This window comes from Panthera tigris, chromosome C2 (assembly GCF_018350195.1).
Source record: "Panthera tigris isolate Pti1 chromosome C2, P.tigris_Pti1_mat1.1, whole genome shotgun sequence".
Taxonomy (NCBI): Eukaryota; Metazoa; Chordata; class Mammalia; order Carnivora; family Felidae; genus Panthera; species Panthera tigris.
In genome coordinates this window covers 42,142,491-42,165,315 of record NC_056668.1, presented here as the reverse complement: position 1 = coordinate 42,165,315, position 22,825 = coordinate 42,142,491, and the positions used below count along the sequence as shown (strand labels likewise).

The window sequence follows — 22,825 nt, the reverse complement described above, 5'->3', positions numbered from 1 at the left end:
AAATTAAAAAACATTACCACAATACACTATCATGCCTAAAAAAAATTAACATTCCTTGATATTTTTTGTTATGTCCAAATTCAGATCCAAACAAGATACACATTACAATGTATTCATTTAAATCTTTCTGAATCAATATCATCTGCAGTCCCAACACACCCACCCCTGCAACATTACCACCACCACCTCTTTTCCTCCCATGACATCTATTTGTAAAACAAAACAAGCCCTATTTGTATAGAATTTCCTGTGTTTAGTACGATTGGGCTGATACCCTCCTCATGAAGTCATTTTAACGTGCATTTCCTGTATCTGTAATTAGATACACATCGGTAGATGCTACATCTGTAGTTAGATGTACTGGTTGAAATTATGACAAGCATATTGCATAGATAGTGCTAATATGATACTTAGAAGGAATATTACATCTAGTTATACAACCTTTAGTGATATTATAATAGATCTGTGGATTCGTCTAGAGTCAGCTTGATTCATCCAAAATAAAGTTCCCAACTAACCTTTCTTTCATCTAATGATTTTAACAGGCATAATGACCTTTGCTTAATTTCATTATTTTACAAGAGCTTATCAAATCATGATTTTTCTAGTTCTATATTCCTGCTGAATTTACTAGCTATGTTTTGTCTAAAGAATAAACTTTCATCAACTACTCGGTAATGCTTAAATACAATTCAGATAAAAGTCAACATAAATGTTTGATCCTTTGCTTCATTTCCTAGTTTTCCTAAGAGTGAATTGGTGCCTTATTAACCTCCAAAGGTAATCAAGTTGCTTTCTTTGGTTTGTGGAGGGATAGATATCATTATGAACTCATGGATTTTAGAGGTGCCTGGCTGGTTCAGTCAGAAGAAGAGCATGTGACTCTTGATCTCAGGGTCCGGAGTTTGAGCCTACACGTTGGGGGTAGAGATTACTTAAATATCTTCAAACATACATGTATATGATAATGTGTTTTAGGTTATTTTAGTCAGTGTTCTTTTTTGAGGCTCAAAGTTACAGATTTTTGGTCATTGGGAGTCCTCTTTGAACTAGCTCCTGTGTTCTTTTGGCACAACTCCAGTAATCTTTGATAGCTTCTTTGCTTTCCCATAAGAAACTATATCCCAGGGGCGCCTGAGTGGCTCAGTCAGTTAAGCGGCCAACTTCAGCTCAGGTCATGATCTGACAGTTCATGAGTTCAAGCCCCACGTCAGGCTCTGTACTGACAGCTCAGAGCCTGGAGCCTGCTTCGGATTCTGTCTCCCTCTCTCTCTGCCCCTCTCCCGCTCATGCTGTGTCTCTCTCTCTCAAAAATGAATAAACTTTAAAAAAAAAAGAAAGAAAGAAAGAAAGAAAGAAAAGAAACAATGTCCCAGACCTGAAATCGTCAGTTTCTCTAAGGTGCCCTGATTCCTTTCAGTAAAGAAGGAACTGGTATTTTAAAGACCACAATCTGGGGACTATGGGCATTTACTGCTATTGACTTGCCATTGCTTCTAGACCCTTTCAGTGGATAGAGCTAGGAAAAATTGGTTTAGAAAAAAATTAAATCATGAGCTCATAGTGATTTTTCCATTTTAAATCAAATATTAGTTTTTACTTAGCTTAATTTGTAGTTCTTTTTTCTTATACTTAAAAACTTCAGTTTGTAATCACACCGACATTAACAATTTATCATACAGTATAAAGAGTTTCAACACAACAATACCAATATTATTACTAAAAATACTTCCAAATGCAGGTTAAGATCTCGTTGTGGTTATTTTTGTCTCTAACATACATCCCACAAAAGATGAATGAGTCAAAATACTGGTTTTTAAAATTACTTGGAATAATGCTTCTCTGTGTGGCTATGCCAACATCTAGATATGTAGCCACGTTCATTTGTTTCAGGCTTCTTTTGCTTTTTACATACAGTTTTATTATTTTAAGATTTAATTTTTAAAACGTTTATATGGTTCCAAATTCAAAACTGTAAAAACAAGGTACAATCAGAACTATTTTCCATCTCTTTCCCTGTCCCTCTCTCTATTCCTTCCATTCTCATCTAGGTAACTTTTTTCATTAGTTTTTAGCTCATCCTCCCATTGCTTCTTTTTGAACATATAAACATATATATGGGGGAAATGGTATTTTAAAGCACACAATTTGGAGACTATGGAAATTCACCATTATTGATTGGTGGGGGGTGAGGAGTATTTGTGTGTATATCCACCTTTCCTTTTTGCCTCAAAAACTACTACACTATATACACTTTTGTGCACTAGCATGCTTTTTTTAATTGTAAATTCTACAATTACCCTGTAGTATAAAGAAATCTTTTTTATTACTATATTCTTTATTAATGAATAAAACGGTCATTATACAGATGTTCCATTTATTCAGCCAGGCCTACATGGAAGGGCTTTTGTGTTGTTTCCAGTGATTTGTTGTCACAAAGAGTGCTGTGAAGAGTAAGTGTGTGATGGAGTTATTTCTTATTTTGGAAACATTCCAACGATATTATAGCAATTTCCCTCCTCTTACCCTCAAATTATAACAACTCAAGCAGCAAAAAAGGGAGAGTAAGAAAATTCAGTAAGGTGAGAGAAATTTCATTTCTAATACTTCATGTAAGTATTTCACTCCAGTGAAAATTAATTTTGAATTGTTATACTGTATATTATAAACAGTATAACATATTGCTGCACACCTTTAGGTTTTCTACACTGAAACTATTTTAAAGTGAAAATAGCAAGCGTAAGTAAAAAGAAGAGTGAAGTGGAAGGTTTAAATATGAGCTCTTTTCTGGCTGGTATGGTTCTGAAATTCAATGATTTCATAGTTAAGTCCTTGGGATTTCCTAAAATAAAGTAGAATTCAATCATTTTAGAGTAAATGGAACAAAAAGGCTTCACCCCAAGCTTGTTTCCATTCCTATTTATTCCAAATTCTGTAACATTTAGCAAGTTTTAATACCTAAAGAAAGCAAAGTAACATCTATCTAAAGACAAACCACCTTTTTCGTAATATCTTTTATGCATAATACAAGATCAAAATTACAGAGCCTGTGCCAAATGCTCTATGTAGGCAGTTTAACAAGGACTTCCTGTTACCGGCTAGCTCCAATGAAAACGATCTTCCTTTAATCTAAAGAATAGGCAGCTAACAGGCAAAACCGGATCCTCCAGGTGTGAAGCAAGCAATTTGTTCTTCTCATTTGATACTAACAGCAAAAGGACAACTCTGCGTCTAACTTATTTGACTTCATTATTTGGCTTTCAATTACATTAACTAGATGAAAACCATACAGAAATTAGCCTGTGAACTATAAGACACAGGCTTAAATAATTTGATTGAAACGTTACAGATAATTCAGCTGTTCTCTCAAGGGCAGGACTCCAACACTGCAGGTGGAAAAGCAACAAAAAGAACAAGACAAAGGTAAATAAAACTACTTTTTTGTACTTTTCAATGCAAGACATCCATAGACTGAAATGTGTGACATTTAAAAATAGCTCAACAGATAATTAAAGTTACTGGTTTGCTTAGATTTCGACCAGGTAACTGATCTGTTCATTTATACTCCTATATCTTGAATAAGGTTTGGGTTTAGAGCTCTTTGAAATAAACCACTATAATAAAAATCAACTTTTTCTTTTAATTCCTTTAAAAAATAACTTCTCATTTTGGAAACACTAGAAAATCAGATCCTCTAAAAACAAACTTAAAATGCTTTCTTTTGTAGACTATAAATTAGTCATACTGTGCTTACTTTCAGAATACTTTTACATTTAATTGTGAAAAGACGCTTATGTCCATACACATATACACATTGACACACATGTATAATATTTTTAAAGTTAAGATAATTTCCTGTAAGATCTTAATTTCTTCATTGTTTCTGAAAATCTTTTAAATTGGAAGAAATTAGATAATAACTTTGTTATAAAAGGACTACAGTAAAAATATCAAAGTACTCAGAGTTTTAATGTTTCAGTATATTCTATATTCTATATTTTAATGTTTAAGTATATCCTAAGTACTTAAATTATAAAACTTAATATAAATATATTTGATTTGATGGTTTTAAAACTTAAGTCAGTACTATTTAAATGCAACATATATATAGGTAGTCTGATACGTTCAGAATTAAGTAATCTATAGAAGCTTAACCAAAACCTATTTTATTTTTTGATATTTCTTCAAAGTTATTTTATAATTCCTACCATGTTAGATCTTAATAAATAGCCCATTTTCAATCAAAATAATAATGACTTTTATTAAATGTTTTAAGGGTGGACTTGAAAGTTGGCTATGATATATTTAGAACACATTGTCTCCATGGCTATGTAGTTTTAAACTTAATATAAAAATCTTTTCATGTATGTACAGCTTAATAAGATAAGTGGGAGTTCAAAATTATACCAAAGTCTTAAATATTTAAACAAAAATGGTCTTACTGTTACATTACGCAAGGTAGTTTAACAATTTATTTACAACAAATGAGGAGAATAAAAAAGTACTGAAAGACTGCACTATAAAAAATATGAGAATTTAAACTCTGAGAAAATATATGCAATTTTCAATATTTCTTTTTAGTTTGCTTTCCATATTTAAGCAGCCCAAGAGGTGAATTTTCCATGAACAGATGCTTTCACTTTGAATTAGGAAAATGTTACAAGTTGTCTTCACACATAAAAGCAAAAGAATACTCTATTTCATGTTGGATAAAAACTGGTTACATTTATTAAAATAGTGTGTATTTAATACAGTAACTGTAGAAAGAAATTTCTTACTAAAAAAAATCTATAAATCTGTAAATATCTGTCTCAAGGTATATATTTCTTAAAGCATTAGGTAATTTTTACTCATATTTCTGTTTCTGAGAATGTTCCCTGTTTGTAATAGGGTGGAGAAAGTTTTACGTCATACAAAGTTTACTTTTCTATTTCCCAGAACAAATTGTCAAAGTTGATTACCATATTTATAAATTAGTCTTCTTTCTTTTTGCAAATATCCTATTTAAGCTCAAGATAAGTCAGTTATTAACAGTACAATTAAAAATTGTATAGCAACACAGTAAGCTAAACATACTGACAGAGGATTCATATTTGGATAGAAATCTTCCAACATTAAGAAAAATACATTTAAGGTACAGAAAGATTATATACAATGGTAGTCTCATCAATTTCATGTAGCCTAAGCAATTACACATTTATGGCTTCATGAACTCTGTCTCTTCCAACTTTCAAATTCTAATATACTTATATGTCTCACTTTACTTAATATTCTAATTTATGAAGCTGTAAAATTAAGAGGTTAAATTGGAAATAGTTATGCATGTACTTATGAAAAGGTAACTACTAGGAAATACAATTTATATGTAACATGTAAGTGCAACTGAGTACCTCCTACATTAAGTCAATTTTGGGGCAGATTAAGAAGAATTTAAGGAACATTCTGAACTATGTTAACTCTGTAAAGATAATCACCTATGACTTTCAGTCAAGATATACAGATATCCCACCCTCTTGCTACAAACATATGGAAGTACGGGGTGCCTGGGTGGCTCAGTTGATTAAGGTTTCGACTCATGGTTTCAATTCACATGATTTGTGAGATGGAGCCCTACGTCAGGCTCCACACTGACAGCGCGGAGCCTGCTTGGGACTTCTCTCTCCCTCTCTCAAAATAAAACACATTAAAAAAAAAAATGTAGACATGTTTGATGTAGTCTTAAGGGAAAAAACACAAAATTTAAAATTGCATCATTACATTTGAAGTAAGAAAGGGAAATTTCCAGATGCTAGAATTGAAGAGGAGACACACAGCCAAAATGGAAAGCAGGAATTAAAGCTAACTCCATACAAATACTTTACCTTAGAGGCTGCAGTTTAGAATTTGTGCATAATAGGGGACTAAAACTGAGCTTCCTAAAGTGGTAAACTAGAAAAAAATAGAATATAGTTCATATACAGTTACAGGAAAATCTGTTGGATTTAATGTCAGGATTACAGTGGGAGGTGAGGTATCCACTGAGGCTATAAAAATCACTAAGAAAAAAATCCAGACCCATATGTATATACCTGGGCTATAGAAAAATCACTAGAGAAAAATCAAGCCCATATTTATAGTACCTGGGCTAAGAAGGCAAACTCCAGAGGGCCCTAGTCATGCCAAAAACAAACAAACAAACAAAAAAAAAAATGGGTTAAGGATGTATCCATAATGCAGAGCACTCAGGACATCCTTGTATAATATAATCACCTACTACTGACAAAGGTCACAAAATACACCTGCCCACCACCAGAAGAAACAGTCTGTGGCCACAACAAAGGAATTTATTCCTAAGAAACCAGAAATAATCTAATAATTTAAGGTATCTTTAACATAAATACACTTTAAATTAAATGTTCAAAAGAAATATGCTGTCTCTCAAAAAAATAAAATAAAACATTTAAAACAAGAAAAGAAAGAAAGGCATTGGATCTATAAATGAAGATCAACACAGTATAAACTGTATCGCTGATTTTATATAAACATTATTTATTATAATATGCATGCCATGATACATAGCACTGAAAGGAAGTCTGTTTTTTCTTTAATATCAGTAACATTTACACCTACAGAATAAAAGATGTGGAATATTTACTTGTTTTTTTCTGGAAAAATTATTAATATTAATGAATAGAAAATACTATCAATATATTTTGAAGGATTCCTTGAAGCATGTTTTATTCAAATATTAAAATGTGAAAAAAAATATTAAAATGAGGTACACTAGGGAACTAATCTTTCAAGAACAGAAACCCAGGAAAAGACAACCTTAACAAGGGTGAGAGTCAAATGTGTTGGTTTCCAAAATCAGTGACAGTAAAATTTACTTTTCTAAAAGCACTTACAAAGGCATACTGTGTTACAATAGCAATCTGAAATATTCTATTCCTTAAAACATTTTTTCAAACTATGATGCTTGAGAAAAAGGCTTTTGATGGCACTGATCACTTATTGCTAATTAAAACAAACAAACAAACAAAACCATATCTATCCAGCCATAAAAATGTTAGAGGGGGTTGTTTCAGGATTTGTTCTAAACCATGCCACCAAGGAGAAAGTTGGGGACATTGCGGTTCTTGAGAACTGTGAAATTTAAGCATTGCCAAAAACTACTTAGCCATAGATAAGCATTAAACAGGACTTAATTTTCATGAATATAAAAATCAGAATCTGTTTTGTTTTGGTCCCTACCACCCCCATCTCTCATCTGAGCCTCTAATACTCAGCCTTTTCTTTTTCCCATGTTATCAAGGATAAAAGTCAGTTTTTTCAAAAATAAAAGTGCAAAAAACAACATAACTATATAAAGCATAGTATATACATTGTAGCTGTAAGAATTCATAGTAACAGGTTAGTAGAAAACAGAAATCTGTGTACATATATAGAAATGAAATATTACTTCTTATCTCTCTTATCTCAGCCTATGACTGTGAGCCTAAACAAAATATAACAATACCTATCTCTACCATGGTATCAAGGATAGGATTCAAAGATTCTTGGAGACTTTCTGTAACATAGGTATATGAGATAGAATTAAATCTTTTTCCTCTTCTAAACTGTAAAGTGCTTAATTTGGTCTAATTATACTACAGGTTATAATAAAGCTGCAAACAACATAATTATTTTAGCTCTGATATACTATATTACCTTCTGCAAGAACTTTATTTTTTAGTCTTTATAGTAATTATACTAATTTATTATAGTACTTATACTAAAAACACTATTTGATATAGATCAACTTCATTTAGAGCATATTTCACTAGGATAACCTATTTCCAGTCACTATAGAAATCAGAAAAAGAACAGATCTGCAATCAGGTAGTCTTGTATCTGAATGAGGTTCTGCCACTTTTTAGTTATGTGGCCTCTGGCAAGTCCCTTTACCTTTCAGACACTAAGAAAGTTAGAGGAATAGCTAAGAAAGTTAACATCCAAATAAGGGGAATTTTAAAGAAAGTAATACAAAGAGAATGGAAAAGATGAAGTTTTTGAAAAATTAGGAACCTCCTTTCCCCCCCTGAAAAAAATCCTAAATACATCAATTTTCCAGACTGACAAATCATTCAACTTCCAGCAAATAAATGCAAAAAGATGTACCCCAAGTCATGTTATTGTGAAAATTCAGAACACTGAGATTAAAAAAGAAAAGGCCAAGACTTTTATGAAAGGAAGGGGAAAAAAACGATCCTATTTAAAATACCAGGAATTCTATGGCAGATTTCTTAAGGGCGACAAAGAATGTTAGATAAAAATGCAGCAAGGTTTTCAAAATTCTATGGAATATAATTTCCAAGTAAGAATTATATCTGCAGAAAATCTGTCATTCCGGTATTAAGGATAGAATAAAAATGTTTTCAGAAATATAAGTGATCACCACATTTATGTTTTAAAAGGAAACTATGGTATGCCCCCAAATCAAGGGAATAAACCAAGAATAGAGATGAGGAACTAGGGATCAGGAGGAGATAATACACAAGAAAAGAGAAAAATATCCAAACATAGCAGCTGTGTAGTAAATCAGGTCATACTAGAGGGTTTCGAGAAAGAAGCCTCAGAAGATGGAATAACAACATGAAATAAAAGAAAAAGAATACCTACTATATTTGAATATATTAAGAGGGTATTTTCAGTTCAAGTCAAGAGTTTAGAGTGAAGTAGTAATGCACATGTACAAAATTAAGCAACTAAAAACCTGAGGTAATTAGTATTTTCAAGAGAAATTTAAAAGTTACATGGTTCTTGATCTGAGTAGTGGTTACATGGATGTGTTCACTTTGTGAAAAATCATCAAACTATACATTTTTATTTGGGACACTTTCTGTATATGTGCAAATACGTCAACAAAAATGTGCAAATACGTCAACAAAAAGCTTTCTTAAAGTGAAAATACACATTTCCTAGCCTTATCCACTGAAAAGGCCTAGAAACAATGAAAAAAATTATCTGAGAAAGAAAATATAGCCATACTACCTTTTGTGACTCTGGTATATGTAATATTTGGGTAGTCAGAATAATGTAAACACAGAATACTAACCAAAAATTGTGATATAACTATACTGAGAGGGAAAAATTGAGGGAAGACTGGGGGTATAATGTGGTTAAACCACATCTTTCATAGCAGAGATACAATAGAATATTTAAAACTGAAAAAGCGGAAACACCTATGGAAGCAAATTACCTAGAAACAGAGAGTTTAAAAGTAACATACAGCTAAGGGGCTGGAAACAACTGCCTTTGGGAATGGGAAAATGGAAATGAGGCGTGGTGGGGCAGGCAAGGGTTGGCTGTATATCTTTACAAGCTTTGAAGTGATTTGACTTCTTAAACTGTCTATGTGTGCTAATTTGAGGAGAAAAAAAATCATATTTTAAAAGCCAATTTAAAAAAGACAAAGTTTTGGGGATGTAAGCTGGTGCAGCCACTCTGGAAAACAGTATGGAGGTTCCTCAAAAAACTAAAAACAGAAGTACCCTACAACCCAGCAATTGCACTACTAGGCATTTATCCAAGGGATACAGATATGCTGTTTCGAAGGGGCACATGCACCCCAATGTTTATAGCAGCGCTATTGACAATAGCTAAACTATGGAAAGAGCCCAAATGTCCATCGATGGATGAATGGATAAAGAAGATGTGGTATATATATATAATATATATATATTATATATATATTATATATATATATAATGTATATAATATTTATATTATATATATATTATATATATATATAATGGAGTATTACTCGGCAATCAAAAAGAATGAAATCTTGCCATTTGCAACTACGTGGATGGAACTGGAGGGTATTATGCTAAGTGAAATTAGTCAGTCAGAGAAAGACAAAAATCCTATGACTTCACTCATATGAGGACTTTAAGAGACAAAACAGATGAACATAAGGGAAGGGAAACACAAATAATATAAAAACAGGGAGAGGGCAAAGCATAAGAGACTCATAAATATGGAGAACAAACAGAGGGTTACTGGAGGGTTGTGGGGGGGGGGCTAAATGGGTAAGGGGAACTAAGGAATCTACTCCTGAAATCATCGTTGCACTATATGCTAACTAATTTGGATGCAAATTAAAAGAAATAAAATTAAAAAATAAAAGAAGGAAATTCTACATTTGCAACAACATGGATGAAACTGGAGGACATTATGCTAAGTTAAATAAGCCAAACAGAGAAAGACAAATGTTGTATTGTATCACTTACATGTGGAATCTTAAAAAAAAAAAAAAATTTGATTTCATAGAAACAGAATAGAAATAGAATGGTGGCTGGGGAAAGACTGAAATGAGCAGAGATAGGTCAAAGAGTACACATTTCAATTTAAAGAAAAATAGGTTTTGAGGATATAAAGTACAGCATGGGGACTGTGGTTAATAATATGGTGTATATATTTGAAAGTTGCTCAGAGTACATCATAAGTATTCTAACCATACATGCAAAAAAAAAGGCTAATTATATGAAGTGAAGGATGTATTCATTATATTGAAACTGGTAATCATTCCACAATGTATATGAAGTCATCACACTGAACACTTTAAAAATATACAATTATATTTGTCAATTATTCCTCAATAAAGTTGAGGGGGAGATTGGAAGAAAAGCAGTGTAAAATAAGGAAATTACCTCAGCCAAAAAAAATAAAAAAATAAAAAAAGACAAAGTTTACAAGCAACCTGACATCCTAAGCACTAAGGGGAGGGGTTTATTGTCAGCATCAATAAGGTAATACCAGAGAGAGCATATAGATAAGGAAGTAATAAATAATGCTAAACCAAACAAAGAACAGTAGGGAGCTATTCAAGACACATCATTAAGCTAACTGACTTTTTAGCATCAACCTCCCTCTACACCAGAAAGAGGGTGAGTCTTTACCAGAAGTATATAGTAAATTATGGGTGGTAATTCTGCTTTCACAAAGTTGCCACATGAGAAAAAGTTTCTACAATCACTTCCCAATGTTTTTGAGTGTTTTTAAATATCTTCACCAGCATGATCATCAGACATTTAATAAAATACTGAATACAAAAGAGCATATAGATGATCCCAGCTTTATGTAATATATATATATATATATGTAATATATATATATATATATATATATATATATATATATATATTTATTCTGGGAAATTTATATTATAGATCTCACACTGGAAGAAGCACTAGCCTAGAAGCCAGGAAATCTTGCATTATTTAACCAGTACTACCATTAACAAGAACAAGCTCTGGGTAAGACATTTAACTTTTCTGATTCTCAACTTTCCCATAAGAAAAATGTGGAAATTGATTAGCTAACTTATAAGGCTTCTTTCTGGAATCCCATTCATTGCCTTGGCACCCCATTTCCTACAGCCTGGGTACTATCCCATGGCTCTTCATCTTCTCAACAGTAGGTCTCATAGTTCAAATACCACCTTAGAGAAGATTTGCTTAATTGATCCATCAAGATCTAAAATTGTCTCATTTATTTGTTTAATTGTATATTGCCCATCTCCCCTCAGAGAGTAAATTATTCCAGGACAGGTACTATTAAATAAATACTACAGTATTTAAAACTTTGCATATAGTAAGCCTCAATAATTATTTGACAGAATGTCAGTCCTTTAAAACCAAAGGAATATTATTAGGACACTGGTTTAACTTTTCGTGCAATGCAGGCCTCATTTCCACATCATCAACTGGGTCATCAATCAAGAATCTTGAACATCTCCAGTGACAACAAGCCTATTAACTCATGAAGCAGTTCATTCTATCTTGGGACAACTCTACTCATTTGAAAAGTCTTCTTTACACTAAATCAAACCTCTCTCCATGTAATTTCCACTCATGTCTCTTGGATTAATGCCAAGTTAAGTCTGGTCCCTCTTATACATACAGACCTACACATTTCAGAAAACAGTTGTAGATACTCCCTACATCTCTGTTGCAGGAAAAGTATTTCCATTCTTTTCAGTGATTCTCCTTGTATTATGTCCCTGAGATTGTCTTCCAATCTCAACCTTCCCGTGATAGTATGGAAATTCCCAATTTTTGAATTCTTATCTCAAAACATCAGAACTTAACACAGTCCTTCTCTCATTTGCTTTGACTAACATAAAGTCAGTGGAACAAATATCTTTCTTAGTCAATCTAGACATGACAATATTATTCATGAAAGCATAATGATTATTCTGATATAAAGCTCATAATCAACTAAAACCTGCAGTTATTTTGATCAGCACTGCATGAAGATAGGATCTTCCATTTTATAGATGTAAAGATGCTTTCTAAACAATTAGTTGCAATATTTTATATCCGTCCTGGTTAAACATAATTTTGTTCCTTTTAGTAGAGTGTTCTATGCTATTTTAATCTTTGAATCCCAACTCTGTACTTGAAGATCTCTCCAAATTATGTGTCATCAACATATTTGATAAGTATGCCTTCTGTGACAACACCCAAATCACTGATAAAAATATTTGCATAAGCAATATCAAACACTTACATCCCATAGCATAACAGCATAACATTAGCAATACTGGCTGATTTTTCTCTGGCTTATACTGATATTATGTGTGGTTCAACACACTATTTGTAACTCCCCAACAGCTTCTTATCTGCAAAAATATCATGAAAGGCATTATTAAATGCCCTTCTTAAGTCAAGATGTTCTATGAAAATAAAGTATTTTATTAACATAGATTGTCTTTTTAAATATATTTTTGTTTTTATCTAAATTCCAGTGAGATAACATATATACACACACACACACACACACACACACACACACACACACGTCCATAATTTGGAAGTAAATAATACTGCTATAAACATAGGGGTACATGTATTCCTTTGAATTATTACTTTTGTATCCTTTGGGTAAATATCTAGTAATGCAATTGCTAGATCATAGGGTAGTTCTATTTTTAACTTTTTGAGGAAACTCCATACTGTTTTCCAGAGAATACATCAGTTTGCATTCCCCTTACTCATTTCATTTTATATATACGCCTAACAATGAGTGTATATATATTACATATACATAAATCAATATATGTACATATAAATTATATATGTATATACATACATGTGTATAGACCTAAACACATATATATGTATATATAAATTATATATACTTTAACTTGGCACCCCATTTCCTACAGCCTGGGTACTATCCCATGGCTGTTTGCATAAATTATATACATATATATGTGTGTGCATGTATATGTGTGTGTGTATATATAATGTACACCAAATTTAATCCTGTGGATAACGACCAACACAGGATGTGATGTCAACCCTATCAGCACCCCAAAATAGCATTTTATATATTGTCATTTCTGAAAAAATAGCACTTAATATGAATTGGTAGAAATTTTGTTCTAAGTCTGGATATCTTTGCAAAGGAATGCTAAGAATAAGGAGTCAGCATAATCAAACCAAGCATATGTGGATATAATGGATATGTATATATATATATACATATATATATATATGTGTGTATATAATGGATAAAAAAACAGTGCTATGTCAAATGTGTTAATCAATCTAGAAGCCTCAGAAATTAAAAAAAAAATCCAATATTATCTATATTGCTTCCATCTTTCCTATGGAATCTGCCCTGTCACTAAAATGCATATTTAGCAAATGAGTTTAACATTACATAGACCAAATTAATTAGGAACAATATCTTTAGTAATAAGGGCATTTTCAAAGTGCCCTTTTACTCCTAAAAGTTGAAGATATGGTCAAATCTTCCATTTTAAGATATATCCTCTAGATGCACAAAAAGCTATTAAATGGCAGAATCATGAGATGAGACTGAACTACTTATTTGGGGGCAACTGTATCTCTATCACTGCTTTCTCAGCTATTTCACCCAACCGAACAGGACTCATAGTAGGCCCACAGGGTATGCAGTAACTTATAAATTATTTTACATTACTTTTCCTATTCAGTTATCTTTATGAGGAAATACTTACTGATTTTTCTAATTTTTCAAACTCTTTTCAGAAAACTAGGAGGATTTTTCCTGGGAGACACACATTAGCTATGTGAAGCCAACCGTTACTGAGAGAAAATGCCAAACTTTTCTTTGTTCAACACAATCATTTTTGCTTCTTAAAAGGAAACGGAAGATGAAAGACCGACTTCAAGAACTAAAGCAACGAACAAAAGAAATCGAACTCTCCAGAGACAGGCATGTGTTGACTACAGAAGCAGAAGAACAAGGGGTGTTTTTGCAGCAAGCTGTTATTTATGAAAGAGAGCCGGTAGCTGAGAGACACTTACATGAGATCCAAAAACTACAGGAGAGTATTAACAATTTGACAGATGATGTTCAAAAATTTGGGCAGCAACAGAGAAGTCTGGTGGCTTCAATGAGAAGGTTTAGTCTACTTAAGAGAGAGTCTAGCATTACAAAGGAGATAAAAATACAAGCAGAACACATTAACAGAGGTTTGGATGATTTAGTAAAAGAAGTTAAGAAGTCAGAGGCTGAAAATGGTCCATCAGCAGTGGTGACAAGGATACTTAAATCTCAGCATGCTGCGATGTTCCGCCAATTTCAGCAAACAATGTTTGCATACAATGACACATTAGCAGCAAAGCAGGAGAAGTGCAAGACATTTATTTTCCGTCAGCTTGAAGTTGCTGGAAAAGAAGTGCCTGAAGAAGAAGTAAATGATATGCTTTATCAAGGCAAATGGGAAGTTTTTAATGAAAGCTTACTTACAGAAATCACTATCACTAAAGCACAACTCTCAGAGATAGAACAAAGACACAAGGAACTTGTTAATTTGGAGAACCAAATAAAAGATTTAAGGGACCTTTTCATTCAGATATCTCTTTTAGTAGAGGAACAAGGAGAAAGCATCAACAATATCGAAATGATAGTGAATGGTACAAAAGAATATGTTAACACTACTAAAGAGAAATTTGGACTTGCTGTAAAATACAAAAAAAGAAATCCTTGTAAGGTATTGTGTTGTTGGTGTTGCCCGTGCTGTGGCTCAAAATAAAGAAGCTATTTTAGACATTTTTTCCAGTTGTAGAATGAAAGATGTCCCATATTTCAGCATCTTTCTTCATTTTACAGATCCATTCACATACCTTTCATCATTATTAAGTCATAATTTTCCTCTTCAGCCCTTATCTGCTAGACCAACAGAAACTTCTTCAGTCAGGGACAAAGCAAGTCATTTATTAAACCAAAAACAGTATAGCTAGTTAACTTTAAACTCACAAGTTAACTACTAAAAATGAGATCAATGATCTTATGTTTCCATTCAGGTACCAAGCTCTATTATGTATTTTGTAACTTTTAATGCCTTAACAAGATGAATGTAAGTGACAACTGCTTAACCAATCCTTCTGGCTCATTTGAGAGCATTTCAGTGGTAAATTAAGTGCATGAAACAAGACCTCAAAAAGTGCTATATTAAAATCAAACCAGAAGCTGTGTCAAATCTTTTATGCTCAGATGGGTAAGTTAACTCGGTGGTCAACAAATCATGGAAAAATCCAACTATGTACTGAATAAAGAGTCTGGTTGGTAACTGAGAGCTGAATCTAGCTTAAGGCCTAAGAAAGTAAGGCGCTGTTTTCCTGAACTTGGGTCCATTCAGGACATTGTAGTACAGATCAGGAAGGTTGGCAAAGAAAGTAAAAAATAAAGGCAACTGCATTCTCAAAAGATTCTCTATCACTTTACGGTGAAGCTGAACACTGCACAATGGTCTAGGGATATAGTCTAAACTCACACAGGAATAGAGTTTTGGAATTCACATTTTAATGGAGAAAGCAGGTAAAAAACAAATACAAATATTAGATACTGTTAAGCTCTTGGCAGAAACTTAAGGTATTGAGAAACTGACTTTTGGAATGGCTTCTTTTCCTTGGGTGGTCAGTGAAGGCCTCTCTGAAAGGGAACATTAAATGAATATCTAAATGATGAGGACAAGGAACAGTATATCCCAGGCACAGTACAAAGGACCTGAGGATGATATAACTTATTCTGTTTAAAGAAAAATGAGCAGTACAGCTGTATCATAGTAAGAAAGGAGTAATGAGGTAAGAGATAAAGTTAAGAAAGGTCAGCAGGGGCTAGATGAAAGGCTTTGCTGGCCATGTAAGTCCGAAGTTTACAGCAAGTATAATCAATGTAAAGCTCTGAGACTGTCTCTAGCCTGAAAATGACATTATGTAATTTATCTGAGAAAAATCATCTTGTCTGCTGAATGTGGGTTAGAATGGATTTGAGGCAGATGAGTGGAGGACAAGGATGCAGGTATAGAAAACCACCAGAAGGGTAATGCAGCAATCCCAGTAAGAGATGGTGGAAGCCTGGACTAGGATGGGAATGGAGGTGGTGGTGGGGGTAGCATTACTAACACTCAAGGTTAATAAAGTGTGTTATGTCTCAGCATTGTTCTAATAATTTTACAGTTTTGCCCACAAAAACACTAGGTATGGTGAGGTTAAATAACCTGTCCCAGGCCACAGAAACTGTGAGAATCAGAATTTGAACCCAGGCTGTCTGATTCCAAAACAAATTCTTAACTACTAGGTACTATATAAGTGGCGATGAAAAAAAAATGAGACTAACTTGTGATAGATTTCAAAGCTAGAATCTACAGGAGACTGATTGGATGATCTCGTGACCCTGGGATCATGACCTGAACCAAAATCAAGAGTCACAGGCTCAACCTGCTGGGCCACCTAAGTGCCCCAGAGGTGGGTGATTTTAGAATGAAGTTACCTAAAAAGTTTGTAGATCCAAAAAAATCAAATACCCAGAGAAGAGCCTGAGGTATTCCAAAATTTCCACCTAAAGTGGAAGAGTTAATAAAGGAGATTGAGAAGAAACTATTAATGAAGTATAAGGAAAACCAAAAAAGTGTGCTACAATGCAGAGTGTTAAAAGGACAAAGTTTAGGAAGAAGTCAACCTGAAGTAAAATCAGAACAGCAAACTGACAATGGATTTGGCAAAGTGAAGACAAATCGTTGACTCGAACATGAGCCATTTCAAGGATTTGCAGGGATAGAAGCACAAGAGAAGTACGCTGAAGAAAATGCGATATGAAGTATAGCAGCCACTACGAAGTATACTTTCCAGCTATGTGAATAGAGGACTGTGAAAAGGAATGAACTGCTTGAGAAGAATGCAGGGTCAAAGGATTCCATAACACTTAAAGTTAAGAAGTCCAAGAGCACATCCTGCTAATGGGAACGATCCACACTGGCAAACTCTTGATATAAGAAATGGAAGGGATTATATGCAAAAGTAGAAAGGATTGGGATCTATGGTACAAATGGAGAAGGTGGCCTTGGATAGGAGCAGAAGCACTTTTTCCATATTACAGTCTCGAGAAAAGGCAATATTTAGGAATAAAAGCAGATAGTTGAACAAATTTGGTGGTCCTAAATGAAAGAATTCTTACATAAGTTTCTACTTCCTTAAAGAACTAGGAGGCAAAATTATTAGTTGAAAGCACAGCGGAGTTGATGGATAACAGGAATATACATATACATAACCTCCTAACGCTATAAAATAAATTTTAAATTATAAAATACAAAGAAATTGAAGAGCTTTCTGCTGTGTCAATTATCAAGTATTACCAGAGAAAAAGATGTTTCATCTATGTCAGCTCCTAATGTTTAAAGAACTTTATAAAAAAGATAAATTTAAAACCAATGACAAACTTTCCACCTAATCAGGTGGTGATAAATTTCTTCTGCCCCTTCTGAAGTTGCACTATATCCTTTTATCTATGACATTACTGATACTGGTTTATAATTGTTCCCAAATTGTTTATCATGGAAACTGAGAGCATTAAGTATTATTTAATATTCACTAGCATAATTATGTCCAAAAGCGTCTGTAAAATTGTAGAGTTCTATTAGTATTTATATCTGCACATAGTGCTTTTACAGAAAGACAACACAGAAAGATTCATGGCAAAGCAATATATCGCATATAATTTTCACTGTTATATTTTAAAACTAATTAGAATCACCCTGGGAGGACTGGATGGCTCAATCAGTGGTGCAGTGAAGCGTGGCTCTTGATCTTGGGGTTGTTAGTTCACGCCCCATGTTGGGTGTAGAGAAGGGCACCTTGGGTAGCTCAGTTGGGTAAGCATCCGACTCTTGATTTCAGCTCAGGTCATAATCTCATGGTTTGTGAGATCAAGCCCTGTGTCGGGCTCTGTCTGCACTGACAGCACAGAGCCTGTTTGGGAATCTCCCTCTCTCTCCTCTGCCTCTCTCCCCAGCTCATATGTACGAGAGAGCGTGTGCTCTCTCAAAAAGTAAATAAATAAACAAAATAAAGTAAAATCTTAAAAAAAAAAAAAGAATCACCTAACCTAAGCAACAAAAACAACAGAATACTTAATTAGTTGCTTAACATATTTTATATGTTATCCACACACTAGGCACTAAAAGTATTTTTTTTCCCTTAAAATGATTACCTTAAAGGGAAAAACTTACTAAGCATTAGAGGGACAATATTAGAAAATCTACTGGTAAAATTACTATGAGCACCTGGGCTCATGTTCTCACCTACTAAACTATGTCATTTTCTGTAATCAAAAGCTTCATGTAGCCTGAATTCATATAATGAGACATTTTAAAAGCTCTCCTAATTCATCTCCATCCAGACACAGCATATCATCAACAATAACTATTCATATCCATCATCAATCACACTTGCAAAGCCACTAGTAAAGCACTGCACTAGCTGCTTTAAATACATGATCTGAAATTCTCATGACAACACACTTACTAAAATCCTTATTTACAAGTGTAGACACGGAAACTCAGAGCAAGTAACCTCCCCTAGGCCTGTCTGACTTCAAAGTCAGAGGTTACAACTTGCAGCTGTAAAATAAGTAAGTCATGGGAAGGAAAAGTACAGCATGGGAATACAGTTGATGATGTAGTAAGTGTATGGGGACAGGCGGTAACTACACTTACCACAGTGAGCATTTTGTAACGTATACACAATTGTTGAATCACTATGTTGTACACCTGGAACTAGTATTACATGTCAACTATGTTTCAACTAAAAAAGAAATTGGAGGGTATGTTGATTCCAGTGCTATTCATACTACTGCAAATGTTACTCACTTTTTTCTATTTTTTTAAAATTAAGTTATAAATTGTTAAAGCAAGAGTATACAGGGGTACATGAGGGTAGATAATATATTGCATACCTTAATCAGAGTACAGGTTAATCTCTATTGTACCTAGGGGAGTAAAAGGAACACTTTCTAAGTAAATAAACAGGTTAACATGATTACAGGGCAAAAAGTTTGAATAGCATCCATTTTTAATCTCTTCAGTCACTTTTACTTTTCTACTGAAATGGTTCACATGATTATATACAGCTGGATACAAAAAACAGAATTACAATATTTTACATCTACTTTTAATACAAGAGGTATTTGGGGCGCCTGGGTGGCGCAGTCGGTTAAGCGTCCGACTTCAGCCAGGTCACGATCTTGCGGTCCGTGAGTTCGAGCCCCGCATCAGGCTCTGGGCTGATGGCTCGGAGCCTGGAGCCTGTTTCCGATTCTGTGTCTCCCTCTCTCTCTGCCCCTCCCCCGTTCATGCTCTGTCTCTCTCTGTCCCAAAAATAAATAAAAAACGTTGAAAAAAAATTAAAAAAAAAAAAAAATACAAGAGGTATTTAACCACTAAGTCCAAAGAAGTAAAGTGACTTGCCAGACTCATAAACAAATGCACACCAGCTCTTAGAATTCAGGTTCCAGATTCTTCATCTTCTCTCTAAACCCATGGTTTGTCAATTTTTCACCATTATTTCAGAGATTTTCATCAAAATATTATGCTTATTAAGTAGTAAAGCTATAGAACTGTAAAAGATAACTTCTGAGCTAATAAAGCACAGAAGCCTAATGATGTTCTATGATTCTGACCTTTCAAGAGAACTCTCAAGGCTGTGACATAAAGTGACATTTGGCTGAGGCTTCATTTGCAGTGACACATGCTATCAGGCTGGTGTGCAACAGCACATCAGGCAGAGCCAGAGACTGTCTAGGACCTTCTACTGTGCTGATCTAACTTTGTTCCCATAGCATGAAAGAATTCCGGCTCCACCAATTTGCAGTTTTGTGATTATAGACAATACTCTAATTTTTCAGGTTTATTTCCTTCTGTTGAATGGCTGAATTTTCTCAGAGGTCTGATATTGTTCTCTGTTTGTTCATCATTCTAGGGTGGGAAGAGAAAGTTATCTAGATGTTGAAGTTAGTTCTGAGAGGCTTTGTGGGTCCTAAATCAGCTAGTTTAGGCTCAGTCAAGGGAGAAACAGAAGAAGAGATGAGATGCTGTCATTAAATTTTGCTCCTGATCGGTCCAGATGTTTGTGGACTGGAAGGAAGCAGCTAAGTGCAACAAGGGGCACTAGAGCCTGCCTGCTAATTCAAGTAACCTTGCCCTGCCTCTCCACAACCCACCAGAGCTCCTAGCACTGAGCTTAGCAGGGTTCTTCCCACTTATTACCTAGTGGACTCTTCAATGTCATACCTATTACATGCTAGGGTTGTATCAGTTAAGCACAATTTCTTATCTGCATGGGGCAGTGAAGACTACCTGAAGGCCTTTAAGCAGAGGAACTGTAAAATGATCAAATGTGTATGCTAAAAAGAGCTCTCACATTCTTTATATACTCCTGCATTGTTTCACTTGTTACAGCATGTACCAGTTTTATAAAACATCAAATTTTTTGGTAAAACACCAAATTTTGTAAAGTTGAAAAACATCAAAAAAAAAAAAAAAAAGAAAAAGGTTCCTGCTAGCAATGCAGAGGAGAGCTTGGAGGATGGAATAGACAACAGAGAGACTGGTCAAGACCAGTAAGTAACACAGGGGAGGAATGTAGAGGGGATGAAAGGAAGCACATCAAGGCGAATAGAGAGGGAAGTGGAGACTCAAGCCATATTAATACAGTAATATCAACAAGAGGAATTACTTGTAGGTCAGAGAGAAAAAGGTAAACAGGAGAATTTCCAAACACAGGTTTGGGGTAGATATTTAAGAGGGGTTTAGAAACATATGAAAGACGATGAAATACAGGGGCTCCTGGCTGGCTTAGTCAGAAAAGCATGTGACTCTTGATCTTGGGGTCATGAGAGCTTACTTAAAAATAAATAAATAAATGTATATACATATATACGTATATGTGTGTATATATATATACTTTTTTTTTAAATAAAAATTAAGGGGAGTCTGGGTGGCCCAGTCAGTTGAGCGTCAGACTCTCGATTTTGGCTCAGGTTATAATCTCACAGTTCATGAAATCGAGCCCCACATTGGGCTCCACACTAATAACACAGAGCCTGCTTGGAATTCTCTCTCTCCCTCTCTCTGCCCCTTCCCTGCTCATGTGTTCTCTCTCTCGCAAAGTAAGTAAAACTTAAAAAAATACATAAAAGGTAAAAAGGTGAGGTACAAATTATTATATATTATATACAACAGTATATATTATGAATTTTGCAAAACTATGCATAGGAAATTCATCAGAATGTTAGCAGTGGTTGGCTCTGCATGGTCAATCAACTTTTTTTTTTTTAAGTTTATTTATTTATTTTGAGAGCGGGGACTAGGGGTGGGGGGACGCAGAGAGAGGGAGAGACAGAATCCCAAGCTCTGTCAGCACAGAATCCGATGTGGGGCTTGAACTCACAAAACCTGAGATCATGACCTGAGCCGAGATCAAGAATCGATGCTTAACCAACTGAGCCACCTATGCACCCCTTGATCGACGTTTTTGAACTCACTCTTCCCTACATGTTCTAAATTTATTAACAATGTGCTCTTTTTGAATGTTTTGTATACTTTTTAAGCACACTCATTTCAAAAAGCAGTTTACCTTTATTAATAAGAACCCTTTGGTTGTAAAATTCCCCAGATGAAAATTGGTCAAATGGCAAATCATTCTATATTTCACAAGCATATTATAGTATCCATAATGAACTCTCATGTCTTTGTGAGATCTCACTGACCACAAAATTATAATAGTGAAGCAATCCCCTAGTTGGAGGTTTTCTGGGTTTTTTCACCTCTATTCTGATAATCTATTAGGTGAGGGAGGTGAAAGAATTGGAAGCAGGCCTCCTGCTGTTATTTGATTCTTCAGTGATAACTGCAGTCGCTTATGAACTGCATGCTCCCATCTCGGGGCTTTTCCACATATATCTGCCTGACTGCCTCTCTCTCCTCAAGTGTCATCTCCTCAGTAAGACCCACTATGATTATCCTGATTACAAGAGCAACATACCCCTGCCATACCACCACCATAGGATAAGAGATCTTTACTTTTTTTTCAATATACTTATCACCGAATGTCTGCTATAACTTATTTATTACATTTACTGTGTGTCTCCAGCCCTAGAATGTAAGCTTCTGAGGCCACCCATGGATTATATTGTTTTGTTCCCAGCGGTATCCCCATCACCAGAACAATGACTAGCACATAGTGGATGCTCAGTAAATATTTGCTTCATTAACACATGCACGAATTAATAAATGAATAAATTCAGTAAATGACTATTAGGTTAAAAACTACACACACGATTATGTTACACATGAGCATCAGTCTTCTCAGTCATTAATACTTTTTACTTTAGAAGACGCTGGTTCTTTGCTTAAACGTGTAGAGACTAATTAAGCCTATGTGGTTCAACAAAATTCATTCTTCATATATATGTCTATTAAACTCTCCTTCAGATTCAATAAAGGTAAGAATTTATTACACAAATCACTTTTCTA

General features: G+C 34.3%; 2 protein-coding genes across 5 annotated transcripts in view; one reads left to right on the top strand and one right to left on the bottom strand.

Annotated features, from left to right (window-relative positions):
- The window catches only part of ARL13B (ADP ribosylation factor like GTPase 13B), a 67,179-nt gene that overhangs the window by 23,187 nt on the left and 21,167 nt on the right, over window positions 1–22,825 (bottom strand). The gene's annotated exons all lie outside the window — the stretch shown is intronic.
- STX19 (syntaxin 19) lies at window positions 3,224–15,295 on the top strand. Of its 2 annotated transcripts, none has more exons than XR_006222185.1 (2): window positions 3,224–3,423; window positions 14,040–14,067. XR_006222185.1 is itself a non-coding variant. In XM_042999105.1 (2 exons), the coding sequence occupies exon 2, from the start codon at window positions 14,165–14,167 to the stop codon at window positions 15,047–15,049; it is 885 nt and encodes a 294-aa protein (XP_042855039.1). In that variant the 5' UTR covers window positions 11,212–11,276; window positions 14,040–14,164; the 3' UTR covers window positions 15,050–15,295. The 2 variants fall into 2 exon arrangements, 1 of the variants encoding a protein (XP_042855039.1); XM_042999105.1 differs by lacking the exon at window positions 3,224–3,423 and adding an exon at window positions 11,212–11,276 and having other exon boundaries at window positions 14,040–15,295.